The 27,959-nt window shown below is 39.2% G+C and overlaps 2 protein-coding genes across 7 annotated transcripts in view; one reads left to right on the top strand and one right to left on the bottom strand.

Moving 5' to 3' along the window:
• nckap1 (NCK-associated protein 1) overlaps positions 1–6,502 on the top strand; it is a 45,059-nt gene extending 38,557 nt beyond the window's left edge. For all 5 annotated transcript variants that reach the window (XM_089012701.1, XM_089012699.1, XM_089012698.1 and 2 more), the window contains 3 exons: positions 2,210–2,319; positions 2,728–2,817; positions 4,987–6,502. In XM_089012701.1, the coding sequence (XP_088868827.1) occupies positions 2,210–2,319; positions 2,728–2,817; positions 4,987–5,103 (317 nt within the window). In that variant the 3' untranslated portion in view covers positions 5,104–6,502. The remainder of the gene's footprint in view (positions 1–2,209; positions 2,320–2,727; positions 2,818–4,986) is intronic.
• On the bottom strand, positions 725–27,959 carry LOC148888936 (protein phosphatase 1 regulatory subunit 1C-like). Of its 2 annotated transcripts, none has more exons than XM_089012712.1 (6): positions 27,824–27,959; positions 23,970–24,021; positions 22,837–22,874; positions 22,704–22,758; positions 11,513–11,692; positions 725–1,110 (listed from the first exon to the last, which is right to left on the bottom strand). In XM_089012712.1, exons 1-6 carry the CDS (start codon positions 27,902–27,904, stop codon positions 1,088–1,090), a joined length of 429 nt encoding a protein of 142 aa, XP_088868838.1. In that variant the 5' UTR covers positions 27,905–27,959; the 3' UTR covers positions 725–1,087. The 2 variants fall into 2 exon arrangements, with proteins under 2 accessions (XP_088868838.1, XP_088868837.1); XM_089012711.1 differs by lacking the exon at positions 725–1,110 and adding an exon at positions 9,580–9,784.

The following is a 27,959-nucleotide window of genomic DNA, read 5'->3' as shown; positions in this document are numbered from 1 at the left end:
TGGAGTCATTGAGATGCAGCGACGCTAACAACCTTGAAATGAAAGGCGCCGCTGTTAATATTGGCCGCCGGAAGAAGATAATGACTCGTAATGGGCTCCATTGTTAGCATGCGGACGTTGCGTGTCTCAAGCGCCTCTCGTATCGCAGGCTCGCACTCGCTCGCTTATTTTGGAGTTAAAATGAAATTTGAACGTGGTGTCAAATAGTCAAACGACCTTCATCGTTTCCCGTTTTGGGTCAGCCGGACGCACTGCCTAAGTCATGATAAAGCTAAATGACAAAATGCTAACAATTACAACAATAAAAATCATTCACTGACATTCACCAATTTATTCGGGAATTGAAAATGTGACATAGATTCCCATTCCTGAATCTGTTTGGGTTGTTTTTTTTAATATATATTTTGTCTGTCTCTGTATTTATGTGTGTATGTGTTTGTGTATATATATACAGTGAGACCTTGGCTTACGAACTTAATTGGTTCCCAGACAGAGTGTGTAAGGCGAAAAGTGTGTATCCCCCAAAAAAATTTCCCATAGGTAACCATTATAATGAGAAGAATCCGTTCCCAGGTCTCCATAAAATATAATTTTCAACTAAATAAGCCTTAAAACTACACACAACATATCTTATTCTATGTATAATAAATGTGCTATTGTATTGTAATGAAAGAAATACACTGCACTGTATAATAAAGTCACTTTATTTATATTTGTGATGGTCGTTGATGGCTCTTAATTGACACCTGTTGCTTTCTGAATTGTAAGGTCTTACGAAACTGAAGCATCACATTATCATTCATCATGTTGATGATTCTCATAGCCACAGTCTTTTCTGGATGGAACTGTTCAATAAAAGCCGGCACATCATTCCACTTAGCAAATCAAATCCTTTGTGTTGAGGACCTCATTATGGTCAGCAACAAGCTCCTCGATGTCATCTGCATCCACTTCGCATCCCATGTTCTGTCCAATGGAAACAATGTCGTCCAAAACAACAGTCATGAGATTCAAATCCTTCAAAGTCCCTCTCAAGGATGCATGCGGGCCACAAATTCTTCCATGCTGCTTTCAAGGAAGGGTAACATCATGCCAAGCCTTTTCTATCAGCTGAACACAATGAAATGGACAACACATTGAAATGGACTTAGCATATCCGCTAAGTGGCTAAATCAGACAAACGCACACCTCGTTCGTGTTTCTCAATGATCTCCTTCTCCTCGACTGTAATTTTATTTTGTGTCTTCTTAGGCTGAACACGAGCCTGTCGTGTCTTTTTCGTTCCCAAAAAAGCAAAAGTATCTGTAAAAAAAAAACACTTGGAGGCGATCGACGTATGTGTGTGTGTGTGTGTGTGTGTGTGTGTGTGTGTGTGTGTATGTGTGTGTGTCTCTCGCTCTCTCTCTCTAACTCTCTCGCTCGCTCTGGATCGACGTGTGCATTCAGAGAAAGGGGGTGTGGAAAGGCAGGCCGGCTGGGCCGCTTTTCACTCATGTGCTTTACTCCGCCAGCCATGGTGGGGGGGGGGGGGGTGTATCACGAAAAATTGTGCGTAATCCAAGGTTTTCTTCTTTCAACAGAAAAAAAATAGTTAATTTCTAAATTATGTGGATCCGGAGTTATCTGAGCTTGAAATGCGTTCCAAAGGCAAGGCGTTCGTAAACCGAGGCCCCACTGTGTGTGTGTGTGTGTGTGTGTGTTTGTGTGTGTGTGTGTGTATGTGTGTGTGCGTGCGTGCGTGTGTGTGCGTGTACACACACATATATATATATATATATATATATATATATATATATATCCTCTCAGGGGGCCATTTTGAGTTTGGGGAAGCCATTGGCCATTACATAAAAGTCTGGCTATCTAGCTAGCGATCTAGCTGGATACCAATACCTAGCTAGCTATATATTCTATCTTCTATCTCTAAGCTAGCTAGCTGGCTATCTATTAGCTAGCTAGCTAACTTTCTATCTAAGTTATTCCGGGTTGAGTGAACACTGGCACAAGTGGCTGCCGCTGCTGACCCACAGGAAAAAAACTGATCCTGTGACTGTAAAGTGACCTTGACAGTTTTGAAAGGCGCTTAGAAATGAAATGCATTATTATTATATGTATGGATATATATGTATGTTGATATATTTATCAATGGTCAGCCATGCATTTGACACCTCGGCCTTCAGTGATAATGAATTCACCCCCTTTACCACTGCAGGCCACTGTAACAACATCCACTGCCTGGCCAAAGCCATCAACCAGATCGCCGCGGCTCTCTTCACCATCCACAAAGGAAGCATCGAGGACCGGCTCAAAGAGTTCCTAGCTGTAAGCGCTATCTTGCTTTCGCTACCTTTCAAAGTCAGCTTTATTGTCAAATATGCTAATACGCATGACATACAGCACAGATGAAATTACTGTCCTATCGGACCCAGCGTGAAAGGCACTTATCATGACTTAATAAACACAAAAACGCCAATTTGCGCCGCTGCGTGTTCACGCGCCGCCATCTTGGGGAAAAAAATAAAAAATAACAAATGATATGACAACACAAAAATTTGCTGCCATTCTTGAATTTGTTCGGATTTTGGATTTTCTTGCGAAGTTTGCCGATAAAGCGCTGGTCAGACCTCTGGCAATGTTTTTTCTCTTCCACGATTTGCCTTTTGTCCATGTTAGCGCAAGCGTCTGCGTGTCACATGCGTGTCTCACGCATATGTGCTTGTTCCTACCTAGCTGGCCTCGTCCAGCCTTCTGAAGATCGGCCAGGAGACGGACAAGATGACGACGCGTAACCGAGAGTCGGTTTACCTGCTGCTGGACATGGTGAGATTTGCTGCATATTGATCTCATTCACTGTCATTCATCAATTTATTTGTGAATTGAAAATATGACACCATTCCAGAATTTGTTTGACTTTGGTTTTTATTGCTTGGGTGCCGATAAAGCGCTGGTCAGACCTCTGGCGATGTTTTTTTTTTTTCCTTTCCACAAGGGGGCAGCATTTGTCTTTTGTCCATGTTAGCGCTTTGTTTCAGCTTCAGCTCTTGTTAAAGCGCTATATAAACCAATATGTATGTATTGTATTTTGTACATCTGCCCGCATTTCAAGCTCAGATAACTCCGGATCCACATAACTTAGAAATCAACTCTTTTTTTTCTGTTGAAAGAAGAGCATCTAAAGTTTCTAACGCTGCATTGAAATGTTTATGTAATCCTAAAACTGAATAATCTGTTTCCTGCAATTTGAGTGACAATGACAATAACCCTGGCACTGGAGTGCACACATTTTTGCACATGGTCTGCCAGTCAATGAGTTGATTGGGAAAAATCTGATTTGTTTTTGTTGTTATTATGACTTTACGCTGCAGAAACGACATTGATTTCCCAACTTAAAAAAAAAAAAGTGCTTATTGAATGGTATTCAATGCTTCTGGCGCGCAACTGCTAGCCCTTAAATTCTCCTACAAATTGAGCAAAACCAACAAAAATGCTGATGTCTGCTTTAATTTTTGTTTGCGCACCCCGCAGAGATCATTCATCACGCGAATAATAACAAAATAATATTTACCATCCATATACATATAGTAATCCTCCATTTTGTACAACTAAAGCTAGGTAGCTAGCGTTTAGAAATGAAGGGATGCCCATTTCAAGGTAAGAGTATTGTCATCAAATGGTGAGTAGTTTTACTTTATTTCAATGTTATTATGGCCATTTTATATTTGAGTTGGTGGCGTACATTTCCGGGTTGAGTGACCGCTGGCGCATCTGGCTGCCGCTGCTCACCCGCAGGAAAAAAATGTTCTTATCCTGTGCCTGGAAAGTGTCCTTGAGAGTTTTGAAAGGTGCTTATAAATACAATGGATTGTTATTATTATTATTATTATAAGTAACTATTGTAATTTCATCCCAGCACGCACGCACCCGTATCACGCCGCCAAGTTATCGCCATCGGTCACATGCTTACATGCTAACATGCTAACATGCTATGCTTTTTGTACATCGTCTGGCTGTGAATGAGTTAAATGACGGCCAACAGAATTGGTTATGACTGACATCGTATAAAAAAAAAATCGGTAGCGCCAGCCTGAGCTAGGGGACTAGCTGGAAAAGGTGATGGGCAGGGTGCGGAGGGTCCAGTAGGATTTTTCTGCGCTCTTGTTTTGATTCTTGTGTTCCCTCTATATATCAGAATCATCTTTATGGGCCAAGTATGTAGAACACACAAGGAATTTGTCTGCAGTAGAACACACTGCACTAGTATCATCATAAAAAAAAATGGAGGCACTATACAGTTCTATTTGGCTTACTGTTTAGAGAGTTAATGGCGACGGGCAAGAAGCTGTTTAAATGTCAGCTGGATTTGGTGCGCATGGATCGGTAGCGCCAGCCTGAGCTAGGGGACGAGCTGGAAAAGGTGGTGGGCAGGGTGTGGAGGGTCCAGTAGGATTTTTCTGCGCTCTTGTTTTGATTCTTGTGTTCCCTCTATATATCAGAATCATCTTTTTTGGCCAAATATGTAGAACACACAAGGAATTTGTCTTTGGTAGAACACGCTGCACTAGTATCATTAAAAAATGGCAAAGAGGCACAATACAGTTCTATTTGGGTTACTGTTTAGAGAGTTAATGGCGACGAGGGAAGAAGATGTTTCAATATCTGCTGGATTTGGTGCGCATGGATCGGTAGCGCCTGCCTGAGGGGAGTAGCTGGAAAAGGTGGTGGGCAGGATGCAGAAGGTCCAGTAGGATTTGCCGCGCCCTTGTTTGGATTCTTGCAGTGTGCAAGTCCTCGAGAGTGGCTAGTCCGCTTCCTATGATTTTTTTCCGCCATGCTAACTGTCGCTTGAAGTCAGATTTTGTCCCATTTTTGCACAAAATCTTCGCTTAATATTTGCTAAAAAAAATTCAGGAAAGGAGAGCCAAAATTGAACTGCCACGCCCGCCCGGTGATGGCGTTTCGTTTGACGCCATGTTGTTGTTTTCTTGCCAGATTGTGCAGGAGTCCCCCTTTCTCACCATGGATTTGCTGGAATCCTGCTTCCCGTACGTGCTCCTGCGTAACGCCTACCACGCCGTCTACAAGCAGAGCATCAGCGCCAACGCGTGAACACTTGACGGTAGTCTGAAAAACGACGCCTGTGCCCCGCCATTTACGATTCGCGGTCCTCCATCATGATTTGATGAACAAGTCACCTTGAAGCAGCCTAGAATGCTACAAAAACTACCCTCGTCACGTATAGTGTGGCCTCTTGGTGCTGAGAAACTACATTGGGGTGAAGGGGAGGAGCTTGTTTTGGAAAAATAGTGCTATAATAGCCCCATCATGTGGCGTCTACAGGAAATTGCAACCCTTTTCAGGCGCATCATCGCAATTGACAGCGAGGCTCTTGTCTCAATCCCCCATGCCGCCCAACTGGGGGTTAAAGGTCAAGGTCATAAACGCCACCAGGGGGTGCAATAGCACTACTTTTACAATCAAGCTGTCTTAACAGTTGCTCTTCTTAAAAAAAGTTTTAGAATTGCCCGTCGCTCTCACACGATGGCAGAAAAACCCAAATTTTGTCTAAAATGGGGTGCCTCAACTCAACCTCAACAAAGTTCCCCGATACCACAAAATGGCGTCATTAGCTTTGATGTAAATTAAGCTCACCAACGCGCATCCGTCGAGTTCTCTGGCGACAAGGAGGCAAACCAACGCAGTTGCGCCAGTGAAGCTGCTCAATACACTAAAATGACACAAATGAGTGAAGTGAGGATTTCCTTTTTTTTTTTTTTTTTTTTTTTTTTTTTTTTTAAATACAGGCCGGTCGTGAGTCAAATGTTCATCCGATTTACGACCGGCTCGACTTACGACCACCCGTACTTACGACCACAACCTCCAGACCCTATTTTAAAAATTTTAATTCTACGCCTGACACCGCAACGCGCTAGCAGGCCGGCAACGCGTACGACAATTTTGGCCAGCCAGCCAGCATCTCACTCTCGCACAGCAATGTGATGGTGTGATGGCACCAGAGGGGGGAGTTTGCTAGTCAGTCTCCCAAGTCTCTATTCAACATTTTGAATGGATTTCGACTTACGACCATTTTGACTTATAACCGTTTGGTCGGAACGGAACTCGGTCGTAAGTCGGATATTACCTGTACTTACATTTGATATGTTGACCCCAAAAATGTACAAACACGTAAATGAGTGAATGCTGCACTGCAAATATTTCTGGATTCACTTAACTGTGACCAAGTGTTAAAAAAAAACGTGTTTGCAAAAAACACACAAGTGCATATGCAACATGTGACACACACACACACACACACGAGCTGGTTAAACGTGGGGATCATTCTACAATTTATTTAGTTATTCCTTTTTTTTTTTAATTTGTTTTTATATTATGTCATGCTGTCGCTCGGGGGACCGTCGCTATGGCAACAGAAAAACAAACACGAGCGGGTTTGTTATGCGAGGACAAGAAAAAAAACGTATAAATAAATAGTATATATAAATACACAGTACAGTATATATATTGAGTTGACACTAAACTATTTGTGGTGGATTTTGTTGATTTTTTTTCTTGATTAATGTTTTTTTTGTTGCTTGGAGGAGGGCGGCCGGTTGTGTACATTTTCCATTGAGGACAAGGACAGTCCTATCGTTTCGCCGCCTTGTCGCATTTCATAGCCAAAACACGCACGCTTGTAACATGGTGGTTTTGTATTTTATTTTGGAGGGATGGTGTGGGGTGGCTTCCTTTCTATCTTGTGGTGACCATGTGGCTTATATTCAAAAAGAAAACAACAAAAAAACGTGGTTTTTTTTTTTTTTTTGGAACGTGAACTCAACTGGTCTGTTTTTACATTTTCTTATTTTTTCAAATGGCCAAACGTGTTAACAACACTACATCATATGCTTGTTTGCCAGAGGAAAGGGAGGGGGGGGGGGGTCATGCATTTCTGTAACATAGTACCAGGAAGCCCTTGGCTGCTCTCCAATCATGGTTAATAAAGTACAAGTGAATAATGTCTTCAACTTTTCGAAGACTTTGGCTTCTTTGCTTTGCTGCCAAATTCGGTTCTAAATTGTGTTAAATAACAACAGATCATTTATTACAAGAAAGATGTGTTAACGTTAACAAAGCCTAAACATCGGCAGGGCCCGCGAGACATATATGCCACTTGATGATTGCATCTGGCTCACCGTATACACAACACATACATACGTACATAAACACATCCAAATACAGTGAAGTCTCGTTATATTGATATTCAAGGGAGTCCGAAAAAATATCGATATAACCGGGACTATCGATATATCCGACCCTGTTCGCATGTAATTTTCTCCGTGCGTGCATAGAAATAGTATCGATATAACCAGGACTATCGATATAACGAGACTTTACTGTACATACATAAACACACACAGCACATACCTACATATGTACGCAAGTAAATACATACACACATACAAATACATACCTTCATACATACGCAACACATACATACCTACACATATACACATACATTTATACAGATACATACATACACATTCAGATGCATACAGATACAGTGAGACCTCAACTTACAAACACCTTATCTTACAAACTTTTCGTCTTAAGAACCTCTAATTTATGAAAATTAAACCTTATAATAAGCACTAGTTTCATAATACACACCTACCACGGCTGGCGGAGTGATCTTCGGCGGAAGCACACGACCGAACAGCGCTCCAGCCGGCGCTACTTTGCACACCCCCTCTCATTGAATGCACACGTCGATCGCCTACTTGGAGCTTTTTGCTGATAATTTTACTATGATGGGACCGAAAAAATACCCACCATAGGCTCGTGTTCAGCCCAGGAAGACACAAAATAAAATCACTGTCGCCGAGAAGAAGGAGATAATTGAAAAACACGAACTAGGTGTGCGTTTGTGTGATTTAGTGGCCGAGCACGGCTATGCTAAGTCAACTATTGCTCCCATTCTCCGGAACACAGAAGCCATCAAAGGTGCGTCTGTTGCAAAACGTGTTTCCGTGCTCTCAAAGCGACGTCTCGGGCAATCGAAGAAGTTGAAAAAAACTTTATTTTACAGCACAGTTTATTTCTTTAATTACAGTCCTCATGTAATGTGCCTCTCTTTGTGACTTTATGATACAATGCAGTGTATTACTTTCATTACGATAGCACATTTATTATACAAAGAATAAGGTATGTTGTGTGTAGTTTTAAGGCTTATTTAGTTAACTATATTTTATGGAAACCCGGGAACTGATTATTCCCATTTTAATGGTTTCCTATGGGAATTTTTTTTTGAGATACACACTTTTCGCCTTACACACTCTGTCTGGGAACCAATTAAGTTCGTAAGTTGAGGTCTCACTGTACATACATACATACATACATACATACATTCTAATACATACACACATTCAAATACACACACACATACGTACATTTAAACATATATACACAACACATGCATACGTCTGTGTAAGCTCTCAGTCGTACAGGAGTGGTCCATCGATGAGAAGGTTTCTTCAGCCGTCATCTGTACAAAAGTGAAGGTTTCGGACGTTTCGCCTCCTATCCAAGAGGCTTCGTCAGCGAACTAAAGTCTTACTGATCGTATCGGCCCTATTTATATATCCCTAATGTCCAGACATAGTGGCGCCGGACACAGCTATGATAGGTCCCTACTTTCAGGTTGCGGGGGAGCAGAGGACCACTCCCTGCGGCCCCAAACAACACATGCATACAAACAAAAATTACATATACACATACATTTATACACACACACATACATACATACATACATACATACATACATACATACATACATACATACATACATACATACATACATACATACATACATACATACATACATACATACATACATCAGGTAAGTAGTTCGGTAGGACTTCAGATAAAGTGGAAGGACCCAGATGGAAGAAAGAAAATGCAAACATTTTTGAAATAATTATTAATAATTAATAATTTGAAGTACATTTTGTGACACTAAGTTAAAAATGACATTGGCAAATATTCTTATCAATATTATTTCTATTATTATTGTTAGGTGTGAGTGTGAGAGACTGTTGTACGTCTTTGTGTGCCCTGCGATTGGCTGGCAACTAATTCAGGGTGTCCCCCGCCTCGTGCCCGAAGCCAGCTGAGATCCCCCGCGACCCTAATGAGGAATAAGCGGTACGGAAAATGGATGGATGGATGGATATTATTAGTATTATTGTTGTTATTGTTGTTATTGTGACTGCATTTAACAGTTGAATTCGCTGGATGACAAGAATTGAATGTCCATACTTGAAGCTCTAAAAAAAGCTTGTGAATTTGTGGCTTTTTTCATGGACGCAATTTGGTGAGTGACGCCAACTCACCGGCAACAGCGACATTCCCAAATTGCTGTTACGGCGACGGGATGATCATGTAACTTCTGTTTTCGCCCCATGGAAAGGTTCCCAAAGGATGCAAATGAGTATAAAAGGCCGCTGAGGTAAGGTCATTCCGCAAACTGGTTGCACAGCCAAACTGGCAGTGAAAATCGCGACAAAAGATTCTCAATCAATGCCCGACTTGCCATATCGTAACAGATTGTTTATTCACAGCCACGTACGTCATGTGACCTGACATCGGACAGCGCTATCGCTCTTGTTGTCGTCGAGCGGGTCACGCGGCATCATGAGCGTGAGGATGAGGAGGGTGACGGCGAAGAAGAGGAAGTGCAACGGTGGCTATCGAGAGACCGAGTCGGGGCTAGTCGTGTCTTTTTGGGACATGTCTGAGAAAATCGGAAGAAAAGACAAAAGCAAAGCGTCAGAAACAGAAGCAGTAGGCGGAGCATTGGAAGATCATCAGCCAACCAATCCAATGGCAAACATGCATTTACACCACAGGTGTTCACGTCGAGGCCCGGGGGCCAAATGTGGCCCGCCCACTTCATTTTATTTGGCCCACCAAAGCAAATCAAACTTGTGAAATTCCATAATGCATGCTAAAAAAAATTAATTGTCCCCGCGTAAAGTAAAATAAGTCATTATTTGTGATTTGTGAAAACAGATTTTTGTCTAGCGCGAGAGTTCGACATTTTTACCCTGAAAAAAAAACAACCAAGTACAGGAAGGCCAAAAAAAAAAAAAAAAAAAAAAAACGATAGTGTATCGTAAGGTGTTTTTAGCTGTAAAAAAAAAACGACCGTGTATAGTAAGTAAGGCGTTTTTAGCTGAAAAAGACGACCATGTATATAGTAAGGCATTTTTGGGCTGAAAAAAAAAACCTGTGTAGTAAGGCGTTTTTAACTGGAAAAAAACCTTTCCATGTATAATAAGGCGTATTAGCCAAAAAAAACCACCATGTATAGTACGGCGTTTTTGACCCAAAAATAACGACCATGTATAGTAAGCCATTTTTAGCCGGGAAAAAAAGGCTTACTATATATGGTCGGGTTTTTTTTCTGCTAAAACGCCTTACTGTACACAGCGGTTTTGTTTTTTTTTTTCAGTTAAAAACGCCTTACTATACATGGTTGATTTTTTTCGGCTAAAAACGCCTTACTACACAGTGATACCTTGGCTTACAAACATAATTGGTTCCGAGACAGAGTGTGTAAGGTGAAAAGTGTGTATCCCAAAAATTAACTTCCCATAGAAAACCATTAAAATGAAAATAATCCGTTCCCAGGTCCCCATAAAACATAATTTTCTACTTTCTAATTTTCTAAGCCTTAAAACTACACAAAATATACCTTATTTTATGTATAATAAATGTGCTATGGTATTATAATTAAAGAAATAAACTGGACTGTAATAAAGTTGTTTTATTTAACTTTGTGGTGGTCGTTGGTGGCTTGATGAAATGAATAGCTTTTTGTGTCTCAAGGAGCTCTGGGTTGTACATCTTAGAAGTTGTTGTGATATTGCAACATATGCAAGCAGACACACTTGAAACATCATTAATAGCTGGATCCCTTGCTTGTCTCTTCATTTCAAATTGAAGTGATGGCTTGTGCGGGTTATTTGTGGAGCCTGATTGATGGGATTTTTAACCTTGCAGTCTTCACTCTGCCAAAGTTGAAACAGGTCCAAATTTCAGTTTTCTATCCAGTTTGTCACTCTCGCTCTGTTGTCTGCCTGTCTTTTTAATGTTTAAAACACCTCCCCTCACTGCTGCGTTCTTGACCAATCACGTGGCTTTAACCAAAGTGGAATAGAGGACAAAAAAAATGTCGGCAGTCATTTTCTTTTTGGGAGAATGGCTTCACTCTCTCTCTGTCTGTAAATTCCCCCCTCCTCCCTCACTCTTGACCAATCACGTGGCTTTAACTGACGACTGGGGGCGGGGAATAGAGGACCAAAACAAGCCGGCTGCCATTTTCTTTTAGGAGAACGGGCATTGTGGCAGCTCCGTGTGTATCCCGAAAAATAGTTTGTATACCAAGGTAAAATTTTCATAAATTAAAAACGGCTTACTAAACACGCCATACTAAATATTCCGTGATGAATGCGTTTACCGCCGCAACTGTTGCTCTGTGCCACGCCTCTCCCGTGATTGGCTAACAGGTTCCCGTTGGCTTCCTCCGGCCCGTTCTGATTGGTCCACGGGAAGGAAACGGCAGAGAGCTGCGCCGAGGTGGGAGTCAACTCACAGTCCGGCAGCCCCGTTGGCGGATGCTCCGCCCCCTCGTTAAGCCCTGAGTAGGACGGCGACAACCATGTTTGACACAGTGGCATCAACATCACATAGAGACCACATTGAAGTCCAAGATGGCGCCCGACTAGGCAACCGCAGCTTGGAATTGAAGCGGATTTATGTGAAACGAGATGTGATACAATCTCTTTTTGTCAATAGATGCTAACAGCTTTCCACATTTAGCTTGTCGCAGACGTGCACATTGCACCGTCGTCGCACATCGGTGAAAATGACGCTTTGATATTCAGTTCCATGTAGAACTGTTTCATGCGACACAGATGGTGCAGAAAATGCTAAAGCTTGAATGATTGTTTCTATTGTTTGTGTGGTGTCACATTATTTTTAACGTCAAGATGGCGCTCATCTAATCTAATTTCTTCTTTTCCTTTTGGCTTTTCCCTGAGGGAAAAACCGAAAGGAAAAGAAGATCAGATGAGCATTTACTTGCTTGACTCACAGTGTAGAAATTGACATTTCACAGCAGCATAAAATAAAAGGAGCTGCTGTAAAGGCAAACATTTGCATCTCAAATTGAATGAAATGAAAAAGGGCTTTGGAAAATGATTTCATTTGCACCGATGGAAATCAAAACATGCAGAAATCCTGCTGCCGCGCTTTAAAGGCTATAACGCCGCTGGTGGTGCTATTGAGAGCTGCCACGTACAAGTCCGTAACTACCACACGCCCTCTTTACGGATCGATAGAAGAAAAGCTTTTAAGGTCTTCACTTCCTGTTTGAAGGTTGCGCATTAATCTGTGGATGTTTTTCGTCTGTCTGCGCATCGGGAAAAAAAAAAAACAAAGGCTCATGTACGCAAAAAGAGACGGAATGCAAATGTCAACAATATGATATGATCCCGATATGACAAGCAGTATCACGATATCGTGCGCAGTTGATACTGTAAAGATGTTGTTTTTATGATGTACCCACAATGGCGCACACCACCCTTTTTTTTTGCGCATTTTTTGACACGCTCATGAAAAAAAAAAAGGGGGCGTGGGGGTTCACAACATCCAAGAATCAAACGGGGAACTTGACAAGTGCCAGGTCGACATTCCTCGCTGGCCCGTTCGAACCTGAATCGGTGCTTCGCTAACGCTGACCATTCATTATTTTATCATCGGCCACAGATCGGGGACTTTGTTTACCTTTTATGGTGGGCGGGGCCAAAGTGCTATGCTTCCTCCGAGCACCAATTTTCAATGGGATCTCTGCTTTGTTTTTTTTTTAGCTAAAAACGCCTTACTATTCATTTTTGTTTTTTTTCGGCGAAAAACGGCTGACTATACGTGGTCTTTTTTCGGCTAAAAAAATGCCTTACTACACATAAGGGGTGTCAAAGTCATTTTTTGCCACGGGCCACATTGTAGTTATGGTTTCCTCTCGAGGGCCGTTATGAATTTGGGGAACCCATTAGAATGTTTAAATCCCTTCAAATATTACATATAGAGCACACAGCAAATTAATGAATAACTCGTTTTCAAATCTGAAGTCAAGAATAATGACTTTTATTGTGGTTGACATCTAAAAATATGAAATTTTGGCTCAGATTTTAGCAATCATCATGGAATTCAACAAGTTTGATTTGCTTTCGCGGGCCGAAAAAAATGATGTGGCGGGCCGGATTTGGCCCGCGGGCCTTGACTTTGACACCTGTGTGAAACATGGTTGTTTTTTTCCCAGGTCAAAAATGCTTTGCTAGACATGTTTGTTTTTTTGTTTTGTTTTGTTTTTTTTTTCATGCTAAAAACGCCTGATTACACATGGTCATTATTTTTAGGCTAAAAATGCCTTAATATACATGGCCGTTTTTTTTTTTTCATCCAAAAACGCCTTACTTTTTTTTCAGCTAAAAACGCATCACTATACATGGTCGTTTTTTTTCCGGCTAAAACCGCCTTACTATAAATGGTCGTCTTTTTTGTGCTAAAAACGCCTTACTATACATGGTGGGGTTTTTTTTTTCAGATTAAAAACGTCTTACTATACATGGTCGTTTTTTTTCTTACTATGCATGGTTGTTGTTTTTTTACTTACTATTCATGCTGTTTTTTTTTTCATGCTAAAAAAGCCTGACTACACGGTCATGGTTGGTTTTTTTTTGTCTAAAAACACCTTACTATACATGGTTGTTTTTTTTCCAGGTCAAAAATGCTTTGTTGGACATGTTTGTTTTTTTGTTTAGTTTTTTTTTCATGCTAAAAATGCCTGATTACACATGGTCATTATTTTTTCGCGAAAAATGCCTTAAAATACATGGTCGGTTTTTTTTTCGTCCAAAAACGCCTTACTTTTTTCCCAGCTAAAAACGCATTACTATACATGGTCGTTTGTTTTTCGGCTAAAACCGCCTTACTATAAATGGTCGTCTTTTTTTGTGCTAAAACCGCCTTACTATAAATGGTCGTCTTTTTTTGTGCTAAAAACGCCTTACTATACACGGTCGGGGGTTTTTTTTTCAGATTAAAAACGTCTTACTATGCATGGTTGTTGTTTTTTTTACTTACTATACATGGTTGTTTTTTTTTCCAGGTCAAAAATGCTTTGTTAGACATGTTTGTTTGTTTGTTTGTTTTTTTTTTTATGCTAAAAACGCCTGATTACACATGGTCATTATTTTTTCGCTAAAAATGCCTTAATATACATGGTCGTTTTTTTTTTCGTCCAAAAACGCCTTACTATAAATGGCCGTTTTTTTTTTCAGCTAAAAACGCCTTACTATACATGGTCGTTTTTTTTTCTTACTATGCATGCTTGTTGTTTTTTTACTTACTATTCATGCTGTTTTTTTTTTCATGCTAAAAACGCCTTACTATACACGGTCGGGTTTTTTTTCATGCTAAAAACGCCTGATTACACATGGTCATTATTTTTTCGCTAAAAATGCCTTAATATACATGGTCGTTTTTTTTTCGTCCAAAAACGCCTTACTATAAATGGTCGCCTTTTTTTTTTGCTAAAAACGCCTTACTATAAATGGCCGTTTTTTTCCAGCTAAAAACGCATCACTATACATGGTCGTTTTTTTTTCGGCTAAAACCGCCTTACTATAAATGGTCGTCTTTTTTGTGCTAAAAACGCCTTACTATACACGGTCGGGTTTTTTTTTTTCCAGATTAAAAACGTCTTACTATGCATGGTTGTTGTTTTTTTTACTTACTATACATGGTTGTTTTTTTTCCAGGTCAAAAATGCTTTGTTAGACATGTTTGTTTGTTTGTTTGTTTTTTTTTTTTTTTTTTATGCTAAAAACGCCTGATTACACATGGTCATTATTTTTTCGCTAAAAATGCCTTAATATACATGGTCGTTTTTTTTTCGTCCAAAAACGCCTTACTATAAATGGCCGTTTTTTTTTCAGCTAAAAACGCCTTACTATACATGGTCATTTTTTTTTCTTACTATGCATGGTTGTTGTTTTTTTACTTACTATTCATGCTGGTTTTTTTTTCATGCTAAAAATGCCTGACTACACGGTCATGGTTGTTGTTTTTTTCGTCTAAAAACACCTTACTATACATGGTTGTTTTTTTTTCCAGGTCAAAAATGCTTTGTTAGACATGTTTGTTTTTTTGTTTTGTTTTGTTTTGTTTTTTCATGCTAAAAACGCCTGATTACACATGGTCATTATTTTTTCGCTAAAAATGCCTTAATATACATGGTCGGTTTTTTTTTTCGTCCAAAAACGCCTTACTTTTTTCCAGCTAAAAACGCATTACTATACATGGTCGTTTTTTTTTCGGCTAAAACCGCCTTACTATAAATGGTCGTCTTTTTTTGTGCTAAAAACACCTTACTATACATGGTTGGTTTTTTTCCAGGTCAAAAATGCTTTCTTAGACATGTTTTTTTTTTTTTTTTTTTTTTTTTTTTTTTTTTTTTTCATGCTAAAAACGCCTGATTACACATGGTCATTATTTTTAGGCTAAAAATGCCTTAATATACATGGTCGTTTTTTTTTTCATCCAAAAACGCCTTACTTTTTTTTCAGCTAAAAACGCATCACTATACATGGTCGTTTTCTTTCCGGCTAAAACCGCCTTACTATAAATGGTCGTCTTTTTTTGTGCTAAAAACGCCTTACTATACACGGTCGGGTTTTTTTTTTTCAGATTAAAAACGTTTTACTATGCATGGTTGTTGTTTTTTTTACTTACTATACATGGTTGTTTTTTTTTTTGTCTAAAAACACCTTACTATACATGGTTGTTTTTTTTTCCAGGTCAAAAATGCTTTGTTGGACATGTTTGTTTTTTTGTTTAGTTTTTTTTTCATGCTAAAAACGCCTGATTACACATGGTCATTATTTTTTCGCTAAAAATGCCTTAAAATACATGGTCGGTTTTTTTTTTCGTCCAAAAACGCCTTACTTTTTTTCCCAGCTAAAAACGCATTACTATACATGGTCGTTTTTTTTTTGGCTAAAACCGCCTTACTATAAATGGTCGTCTTTTTTTGTGCTAAAAACGCCTTACTATACACGGTCGGGTTTTTTTTTTTCAGATTAAAAACGTTTTACTATGCATGGTTGTTGTTTTTTTTACTTACTATACATGGTTGTTTTTTTTTTTGTCTAAAAACACCTTACTATACATGGTTGTTTTTTTTTCCAGGTCAAAAATGCTTTGTTGGACATGTTTGTTTTTTTGTTTAGTTTTTTTTTCATGCTAAAAACGCCTGATTACACATGGTGCTTTCTTGGACATGTTTTGTTTTGTTTGTTTAGTTTTTTTTTTCATGCTAAAAACGCCTGATTACACATGGTCATTATTTTTTTTTTTTTTAGGCTAAAAATGCCTTAATAATTACATGGTCGTTTTTTTTTTTTTCATTCTAAAAACGCCTTACTATTTTTTTTTTTTTAAAAACGCATCAATATTACATTGGTTTTTTTTTCCGGCTAAAACCGCCTTACTATAAATGGTCGTCTTTTTTTGTTGGCTAAAAACCGCCTTACTATACATGGTCGTCTTTTTTTTTCAGATTAAAAACGTCTTACTATACATGGTCGGGGGTTTTTTTCTTTCTTTGCATGGTTGATTGTTTTTTTTTTACTATTCATGCTGGTTGTTTTTTTCATGCTAAAAACTTACTATACATGGTCATGTTTTTTTTTTTGTCTCTAAAAACACCTTACTATACATGGTTGTTTTTTTTTCCCAGGTCAAAAATGCTTTGTCATTATTTTTAGGCTAAAAATGCCTTAATGTACATGGCCGTTTTTTTTTTTCATCCAAAAACGCCTTACTTTTTTTTCAGCTAAAAACGCATCACTATACATGGTCGTTTTTTTTCCGGCTAAAACCGCCTTACTATAAATGGTCGTCTTTTTTGTGCTAAAAACGCCTTACAATACATGGTGGGTTTTTTTTTTTCAGATTAAAAACGTCTTACTATACATGGTCGTTTTTTTTCTTACTATGCATGGTTGTTGTTTTTTTACTTACTATTCATGCTGGTTTTTTTTTTCATGCTAAAAATGCCTGACTACACGGTCATGGTTGTTTTTTTTTTTTGTCTAAAAACACCTTACTATACATGGTTGTTTTTTTTTCCAGGTCAAAAATGCTTTGTTGGACATGTTTGTTTTTTTGTTTAGTTTTTTTTTCATGCTAAAAACGCCTGATTACACATGGTCATTATTTTTAGGCTAAAAATGCCTTAATGTACATGGCCGTTTTTTTTTTTTCATCCAAAAACGCCTTACTTTTTTTTCAGCTAAAAACGCATCACTATACATGGTCGTTTTTTTTCCGGCTAAAACCGCCTTACTATAAATGGTTGTCTTTTTTGTGCTAAAAACGCCTTACAATACATGGTGGGTTTTTTTTTTTCAGATTAAAAATGTCTTACTATACATGGTCGTTTTTCTTCTTACTATGCATGGTTGTTGTTTTTTTACTTACTATTCATGCTGGTTTTTTTTTCATGCTAAAAATGCCTGACTACACGGTCATGGTTGTTTTTTTTTTTGTCTAAAAACACCTTACTATACATGGTTGTTTTTTTTTCCAGGTCAAAAATGCTTTGTTGGACATGTTTGTTTTTTCGTTTAGTTTTTTTTTCATGCTAAAAACGCCTGATTACACATGGTCATTATTTTTTCGCTAAAAATGCCTTAAAATACATGGTCGGTTTTTTTTTCGTCCAAAAACGCCTTACTTTTTTTCCCAGCTAAAAACGCATTACTAACATGGTCGTTTTTTTTTTGGCTAAAACCGCCTTACTATAAATGGTCGTCTTTTTTTGTGCTAAAAACACCTTACTATACACGGTCGGGTTTTTTTTTTTCAGATTAAAAACGTTTTACTATGCATGGTTGTTGTTTTTTTTTACTTACTATACATGGTTGTTTTTTTTCCAGGTCAAAAATGCTTTGTGAGACATGTTTGTTTTTTTTTTTTTGTTTTTTTTTTCCATGCTAAAAACGCCTGATTACACATGGTCATTATTTTTTCGCTAAAAATGCCTTAATATACATGGTCGTTTTTTTTTCGTCCAAAAACGCCTTACTATAAATGGCCGTTTTTTTTCAGCTAAAAACGTCATGGTCGTTTTTTTTTTCTTACTATGCATGCTTGTTGTTTTTTTACTTACTATTCATGCTGTTTTTTTTTTCATGCTAAAAACGCCTTACTATACACGGTCGGGTTTTTTTTCATGCTAAAAACGCCTGATTACACATGGTCATTATTTTTTCGCTAAAAATGCCTTAATATACATGGTCGGTTTTTTTTCGTCCAAAAACGCCTTACTATAAATGGTCACCTTTTTTTTTGCTAAAAACGCCTTACTATACATGGTCGTTTTTTTTCGTCCAAAAACGCCTTACTATAAATGGCCGTTTTTTTCCAGCTAAAAACGCATCACTATACATGGTCGTTTTTTTTCCGGCTAAAACCGCCTTACTATAAATGGTTGTCTTTTTTGTGCTAAAAACGCCTTACTATACATGGTGGGTTTTTTTTTTTCAGATTAAAAACGTCTTACTATTCATGGTCATTTTTTTTCTTACTATGCATGGTTGTTGTTTTTTTACTTACTATTCATGCTGTTTTTTTTTTCATGCTAAAAATGCCTGACTACACGGTCATGGTTGTTTTTTTTTTTGTCTAAAAACACCTTACTATACATGGTTGTTTTTTTTTCCAGGTCAAAAATGCTTTGTTGGACATGTTTGTTTTTTTGTTTAGTTTTTTTTTCATGCTAAAAACGCCTGATTACACATGGTCATTATTTTTTCGCTAAAAATGCCTTAAAATACATGGTCGGTTTTTTTTTCGTCCAAAAACGCCTTACTTTTTTTCCCAGCTAAAAACGCATTACTATACATGGTCGTTTTTTTTTCGGCTAAAACCGCCTTACTATAAATGGTCGTCTTTTTTTGTGCTAAAACCGCCTTACTATAAATGGTCGTCTTTTTTTGTGCTAAAAACGCCTTACTATACACGGTCGGGTTTTTTTTTTCAGATTAAAAACGTCTTACTATGCATGGTTGTTGTTTTTTTTACTTACTATACATGGTTGTTTTTTTTTCAGGTCAAAAATGCTTTGTTAGACATGTTTGTTTGTTTGTTTGTTTGTTTTTCCATGCTAAAAACGCCTGATTACACATGGTCATTATTTTTTCGCTAAAAATGCCTTAATATACATGGTCGGTTTTTTTTCGTCCAAAAACGCCTTACTATAAATGGCCGTTTTTTTTTCGGCTAAAACCGCCTTACTATAAATGGTCGTCTTTTTTTGTGCTAAAAACGCCTTACTATACACGGTCGGCTTTTTTTTTCAGATTAAAAACGTCTTACTATTCATGGTCGTTTTTTTTTCAGCTATAAACGCATTACTATACATGGTCGTTTTTTTCTTACTATGCATGGTTGTTGTTTTTTTACTTACTATTCATGCTGGTTTTTTTTTTCATGCTAAAAATGCCTGACTACACGGTCATGGTTGTTTTTTTTTTGTCTAAAAACACCTTACTATACATGGTTGTTTTTTTTTCCAGGTCAAAAATGCTTTGTTAGACATGTTTGTTTTTTTGTTTTGTTTTGTTTTTTCATGCTAAAAACGCCTGATTACACATGGTCATTATTTTTTCGCTAAAAATGCCTTAATATACATGGTCGGTTTTTTTTTCATCCAAAAACGCCTTACTTTTTTTTCAGCTAAAAACGCATCACTATACATGGTCGTTTTTTTTTTCGGCTAAAACCGCCTTACTATAAATGGTCGTCTTTTTTTGTGCTAAAAACGCCTTACTATACACGGTCGGGTTTTTTTTTTTTTCAGATTAAAAACGTCTTACTATGCATGGTTGTTGTTTTTTTTACTTACTATACATGGTTGTTTTTTTCCAGGTCAAAAATGCTTTGTTAGACACGTTTTGTTTTTTTGTTTTGTTTTTTTTTTCATGCTAAAAACGCCTGATTACACATGGTCATTATTTTTTCGCTAAAAATGCCTTAATATACATGGTCGGTTTTTTTTCGTCCAAAAACGCCTTACTATAAATGGCCGTTTTTTTTCAGCTAAAAACGCCTTACTATACATGGTCGTTTTTTTCTTACTATGCATGCTTGTTGTTTTTTTACTTACTATTCATGCTGTTTTTTTTTTCATGCTAAAAACGCCTTACTATACACGGTCGGATTTTTTTTCATGCTAAAAACGCCTGATTACACATGGTCATTATTTTTTCGCTAAAAATGCCTTAATATACATGGTCGTTTTTTTTTCGTCCAAAAACGCCTTACTATAAATGGCCGTTTTTTTCCAGCTAAAAACGCATTACTATACATGGTCGTTTTTTTACCGGCTAAAACCGCCTTACTATAAATGGTCGTCTATTTTGTGCTAAAAACGCCTTACAATACATGGTCGTCTATTTTGTGCTAAAAACGCCTTACTATACATGGTGGTTTTTTTTTTCAGATTAAAAACGTCTTACTATTCATGGTCATTATTTTTTCGCTAAAAACACCTTACTATACATGGTCGTTTTTTTTTCCAGGTCAAAAATGCTTTGTTAGATATGTTTGTTTTTTTGTTTTGTTTTCATGCTAAAAACGCCTGATTACACATGGTCATTATTTTTTCGCTAAAAATGCCTTAATATACATGGTCGGGTTTTTTTTTCGTCCAAAAACGCCTTACTATAAATGGTCGTCTTTTTTTTTTTGCTAAAAACACCTTACATGGTCGTTTTTTTTCTTACTATGCATGCTTGTTGTTTTTTTACTTACTATTCATGCTGGGGTTTTTTTTTCATGCTAAAAACGCCTGACTACACGGTCATGGTCGTTTTTTTTTCCATCTAAAAACGCCTAACTATACATGGATGAAAAGGTTTCTTCAGCCGTCATCTGTACTTCTTTGAAGGTGTCGGACGTTTCGCTTCTTACCCAAGAAACTTCGTCAGCAAACTAAAGTCTTACTGGTAGTTTAGGCCCTATATATATATCCCTACTGTCCAGACATGGCGGTGCCGGACTCTGCTATGATAGGTCCCTGCACTCAGGTTGGGGGGAGCAGAGGACTACTCACTGCAGCTCCACTGATTGTTCCTATTGTTCAGACTAACGACTGGCCTGATTACCCCACTTCCGCCGGTATCACCTCATCCTATTTTGCCTAAGTAGGCTGTTGTACGAACGAACCAAATAGAACCTCACCCCACCAAACCGGTTTAATGAAGGATTTAGTTGTTTTATGAAAATTGCTTCTCTTACTCCCCTTTGAAAACATCTATGTTCTTTCGCTAAGATTTTAACCTCATTGTCGTCAAATGAGTGGTTGGTAGCTTTTAGGTGCATATGTACTGCCGATTGAGGCCCACTAGTATTACTGCGATGTTTATCGGTGTTAAAGTGTTTATGGGTTTGGAAAAAGTAGGAATTTTGTGTTGCCAAAGGACTCTTTGTAGTTTTTCCGAAACTCCTGCAATGTAAGGTACTGCTACTCCTCTACTTTTTGTGTCTTCAGAATTTTTGGTTTCATTCCCTATTCTTCCTTTCTGACATTTTTTAAATGACCACTGAGGGTACCCACAGTTTGTGAGTGCTCTCCTGATATGTTTTGACTCCTGTTCTCTACCTTCAACGCTTGTTGGTATTAGTTTAGCCCTATGCTGGAGGGTTCTGATAACTCCTATACATGGTCTTTTTGGGGGGTAAAAATGCCTTAATATATATATATATATATATATATATATATATATATATATATATATATATATATATAATATATATATATATATATATATATATAATATATATATAATATAATATAATAAATATATAATATATATATATAATAAAAATAATATAATAAAAAATATAATAATGCCTTAATATATATACAAGGTCATTTTTTTCTGCTAAAAACGCCTTGCTATACAAGATTGGTTTTTTTTCGGGCTAAAAACGCCTTACTACATGTACATGATAGTTTTCTTTTCTAGCTAAAAATGCCTTACTATACATGGTTGTTTTTTAAGCTCAAAAACGCCTTACTAGACATGGGGTGTTTTTGGGGCAAAAAAACGCCTTCCTCTACATCGCAGGTGTCAAAGTCAAGGCCCGCGGGCCAAATCCGGCCCGCCACATCATTTTTTTCGGCCCGCGAAAGCAAGTCAAACTTATTAAATTCCATGATGATTGCTAAAATCTGAGCCAAAATTTCATATTTTTGGATGTCAACCACAATAAAAGTCATTATTCTTGACTTCAGATTTGAAAACGAGTTATTCATTAATTTGCTGTGTGCTCTATATGTAATATTTGAAGGGATTTAAACATTCTAATGGCTTCCCCAAATTCATAACGGCACTCGAGAGGAAACCATAACTACAATGTGGCCCGCGGCAAAAAATGACTTTGACACCCCTGCTCTACATGGTTGTCTTTTCGGTCAAAAAACCTTTAATAATAATAACAATGAATGGTCGGTTTTAGAAAAGCAAAATTCAGGTCCGAACGGGCCAGCGCGAAATGTCGACCCGGACTTCGTTTACCTTTTGTGGAGGGTGGGGCCAAAGTGCTCTGCTTCCTCCGAGCGCCATCTGCACACTGCGCCGGGTACACAAACACGTAGCTTACTCCATTTTGTTCCCGTGGTCGGATGCGCGCACACGCACGCGTACAAACCTGCGAGCTTCCATTAGCTTCGCGCTGATCTGCGGCTTCTGCGTGAGGCACAAGGTGGCAGCACAAAGTCTCGAATCATTATGGGTACTTTTTTTTTACAATACAATACAATACAGATAGATTTATATAGCACTTTATAAATGATGAAAACAACACAAATCATTTAAATTATTTTCCCATGATGACCGCATAAGCTCTTCGGTGGTTGAGGAGGGGTGTGTAGACTTTTGCTGACATCTGAAAGGCGATGATAAATTAAAAGTATTATTATTAGTATTAGTAGTAGTAGAAGTAGTAGTAGTCGTGGTAGTATAATGGTGGTGGTAATAATAATCATTTCAAAACTCTCAAGGTCACTTTAGAGTCACGGAATCAGTTTTTCTGTGGGTGAGCAGCGGCAGCCACACACGCCAGCGTTCACTCAACCCGGAAGTAAATAGAAAGCTAGCTAGCCAGCCAGTAGATAGCCAACAGATAGCTAGCTAGATAGCTAATCACCGAGACAGCTATATAGCTAATAGAAAGCTAAGTAGAGAGAAAGCTAGCCAGCCAGCTAGTAGATAGCTAATAGATAGCCAACGGATAACTAGTAGTGGTAGTAGTAGTAGTAGTGGTGGTGGTAGTAGTAGTAGTAGTAGTGGTAGTAGTAGTAGTAGTATTAGTAGTCGTAGTGGTGGGAGTGGTAATAGTGGTGGGAGTGGTAGTAGTAGTAGTGGTGGTAGTAGTAGTAGTAGTAGTATTAGTAGTCGTAGTGGTGGGAGTGGTAGTAGTAGTAGTGGTAGTAGTATTACTATGTGCAGTGTATTCAACGACCTCCTTGGGCGTACCCTCCGGTGTTGTTTGGACGTTTAGCACCACATTTGCCAAGCTGAGCTCACAAAATGGAACACGGTTTACACGAGTGTGTGCGTTTGTGCGTGCATGCTCAGCGTCCATCAGGCCGACTGACATCATTTCCCAAACGCTGCCGCTCCAAATCTAATAAAGGTTCCATTATGGGAGCGAAGGCCCGCCCCTTACATCCCCCCTCCCCACCAGGGTCCTGACCACTGTCAAAAGGCTCTTTATTGACAGCGCCGCCAACCAGTTAGCTCATGCGCTAGTATTGCGTGTGTATGTGTATTTTGTGTTACCTGGTTGTCTGTATATATGTAGAGTGGCGGGCGTCGGTCTTCTGCGTCGTATCTGAACCCCCCCCCCAAAAAAAAAAAGAAAATAAATATAAAACATGGGATAAAATCTGCACGCGAATTGGATTGGATATTGGATATTGGATATTGGATATGCCTTTATTAGCATTAGGTATAAAAGAATGAAACATGATAAAGTTCAAATGCTCGTAAACACACGAAGGTAATCAAACTAATGCTTGACAACACCAGTGTCCAAGTCAAGGCCTGGAAGCCAAATGTGGCACGCCGCATCATTTTATTAGGCAAATCAAACTTGTGAAATTCCATGCTCATCTATCAAGCTAGCTCGCTAGCTCGCTAGCTCTCTTTCTATTCAGCTAACTGACTGCTTCACAACACTGGTGTCCAAGTCAAGACCCGGGGGGCCAAATCCGGCCCATTTCATTTTATTCGGCCCACCAAAGCTAATCAAACTTTTGAAATTCCATCTGTTGAGCTAGCTCTCTTTCTATTCAGCTAGCTGGCTAATGCTTGACAACACCAGTGTCCAAGTCAAGGCCTGGAAGCCAAATGTAGCACGCCGCATCATTTTATTGGGCAAATCAAACTTGTGAAATTCCATGCTCATCTATCAAGCTAGCTCGCTAGCTCGCTACCTCTCTTTCTATTCAGCTAACTGACTAATGCTTGACAACACTGGTGTCCAAGTCAAGACCCGGGGGGCAAATCCAGCCCACTTCATTTTATTCGGCCCACCAATGCTAATCAAACTTTTGAAATTCCATCTGTTGAGCTAGCTCACTAGCTCGCTAGCTCTCTTTCTATTCAGCTAGCTGGCTAATGCTTGACAACACCAGTGTCCAAGTCAAGGCCTGGAAGCCAAATGTGGCCCGCCGCATCATTTTATTGGGCCCGTGAAAGTAAATCAAACTTGTGAAATTCCATGCTCATCTATCAAGCTAGCTCGCTAGCTCGCTAGCTCTCTTTCTATTCAGCTAACTGACTGCTTGACAACACTGGTGTCCAAGTCAAGACCCGGGGGCCAAATCCAGCCCACTTCATTTTATTCGGCCCACCAAAGCTAATCAAACTTTTGAAATTCCATCTGTTGAGCTAGCTCACTAGCTCGCTAGCTCTCTTTCTATTCAGCTAGCTGGCTAATGCTTGACAACACCAGTGTCCAAGTCAAGGCCTGGAAGCCAAATGTGGCCCGCCGCATTATTTTATTGGGCCCGTGAAAGCAAATCAAACCTGTGAAATTCCATGCTCATCTATCAAGCTAGCTCGCTAGCTAGCTAGCTCTCTTTCTATTCAGCTAACTGACTAATGCTTGACAACACCAGTGTCCAAGTCAAGGCCGGGAAGCCAAATGTGGCCCGCCGCATCATTTTATTGGGCAAATCAAACTTGTGAAATTCCATGCTCATCTATCAAGCTAGCTCGCTAGCTCTCTTTCTATTCAGCTAACTGACTAATGCTTGACAACACTGGTGTCCAAGTCAAGACCCGGGGGGCCAAATCCGGCCCACTTCATTTTATTCGGCCCACCAAAACTAATCAAACTTTTGAAATTCCATCCGTTGAGCTAGCTCACTAGCTCGCTAGCTCTCTTTTTATTCGGCTAGCTGGCTAATGCTTGACATCAGAGATGTCCAAGTCAAGGCCCAAATTTTGTAAAGAGGCCAAAATAAGGATCAGACAGTCATCTGTGGTACGAGGACTATTTTTATGTTCACGTCAACAACTAAATAATTGACGTTACATATCGACACCATTCGGTGGGTATGGATACTGCGATCCGATTTTCACAATTGGAAGGTAAAAGAAGGATTTGTGTTGACATTTTGGACGGACATTTTGTCCTAGAATGGATGTCGGCGGACTGTTGACTTTTTGGGGACACTTAAAGGACAACCGACACCATTTTTTTGTTTCCTAACTGACATCAGAAAAACGTTTTATAGCATCTAAAATACCCAAAAACACGCAGGCTGATATTTTTAGTCAAATGCAAAACACCAATAAAAAAATGACTTCAAATGTCCCAAAACTGGGGCGGCCCGATAGTCGAGTGGTTAGCTTCACAGTGCAGAGGTCGCCGGTTCGCGTCCCGGTCCGGCCACCCTGTGTGGAGTTTGCATGTTCTCCTCGGAGAACAAACATATGTTTTTGTCCGGGTCCTCCGGTTTCCTCCCACAACTCCAAAAACAAGAATGGCAGGCAGATTGACCATTCCAAATTATCCCTAAGGTGTGAGAGTGACTGTTGTACGTCTTTGTGTGCCCTGCGATTGGCTGGCCATGAATTCAGGGTGTCACCCGCCTTGTGCCCAAAGACAGTTGAGATAGTCTCCAACACCCCCCGCGACTCGAATGAGGAATAAGCGGTACGGAAAATGGATGGATGGATGGATGTCCCGAAACTGCCACAAAATGAGCTCAGAAATGGCGAGATTCAGAAAGTCCCGCCCCCTTGTTCATGACCTCACGCCAGGATACTCCTTTACAAACTGTCTTACTCCAGAATCAAAACAATGGCTTCAGAGAGTTCAGATTGGGAGAAGATGCTTTCTTGTTACTCATCCAGTTATGAGTATGATTCAAATAGTTCTGAAGAGGAAAGCGTACATGTTTGCAATCGATTAAAGAAGTCCTTCCGTATCAATTCGAGCCGTCTGGACTTCAATGTAGCGTCCCAGAAAATGCAGAAGATGGCGCACAAGCTCCGTTGGAAATGGGCTGATTTGTCTGCTGGGAATTTGTGTCAACTTACATGTTCATATGCGTGGTACCGCAATTGGTTGCGACACACAACGATTCACCATTGCGTTATTTATGTAGTTTTCCTTCTAATTTTGCCATCAACACGGTGTCACAACCGACGTCTCCGGACAAGTTGTGTCCATAATTTGTAAAATGGCTTCAAATGACTTCTACTGAGCGTATTTTACAAAGATTCCACCGCATATAGCTATATTTTACATTTTAAGACTCGCGCTGAATATTCAGGAAGTCTTGTTTTTGAGTTGGTGACGAGTCCGTACGTGACGTCACTAAAGGAACGCCTCTGACCGAAAAAAGACACATTGTAGCAGTCCTTCCATCACGTCAATGTAGTTTGCTGTACTTGTTTGGTCTGAAAACCTCGTGTTGCACCCAAAAGCCGCCAGAAGAGGGCGTCCAAGCTCCATGGAAGGAATTTAATTTATCAGCCTGTGGAAACGGGCTGATTTATTCCTTACACTGAGCTCTGCCGCCATCTGCATTTTCGGTGACACCACATGTCAGTATTGAGCCATTAAAACGACCCAGAAAACCTTTAATCGATTGCAAACATGTATGCTTTCCTCTTCAGAACTATTTGAATCATATTCATAACTGGATGTGTAACAAGAAAGCATATTGTCCGAATCTGAAGCCATTGTTTTGATTTTCCAGCAATGCAAGACGTCTTGGCGTGACGTCACGAACTGGGGGGGGGGCGGGACTTCCTGAAAATGCCCAATTCGCAGCTCAATTTTTTGCAGATTTTGGACACTTTAAGTCATTTTTATTGGTGTTTTGCATTTGAATAAAAATATCATAGTGCGTGTTTTGGGTATTTTAGATACTATAAAACGTTTTTCTGATATCAGTTAAGGAACAAAAAAGTGACGATTTGAGTAGAAATATCAGCCTGCGTGTTTTAGGTATTTTAGATGCTATAAACCGTTTTTCTTATGTCAGTTACGAAACAAAAAAAATGGTGTCTGTTGTCCTTTAAGGGACAGCAGAAGCATTTTGACAAGAGATTGACGGACGTACACGCACGTACGAACGCATTGCACAGACGGCGGCAAGGTTCGGTCCACTCACGTGCTCGGCGGCCTGAGGGTCCAAGTGTCCCTGCAGCGGCGGAACGTCAAACTGGATCTTTTTGGGACTGCCGGGCTCCATCGCAACAAACGAAGAAAGGAATGCCGGGGGGGAAAAAAAGAGAGAAAATGTGTGT

This window comes from Hippocampus bargibanti, linkage group LG13 (genome assembly GCF_051943395.1).
Source record: "Hippocampus bargibanti isolate YZ-2025 linkage group LG13, ASM5194339v1, whole genome shotgun sequence".
NCBI lineage: Eukaryota > Metazoa > Chordata > Actinopteri > Syngnathiformes > Syngnathidae > Hippocampus > Hippocampus bargibanti.
The sequence above is the reverse complement of the archived record's forward strand: the minus strand, read 5'-3'. Positions and strand labels throughout refer to the sequence as shown.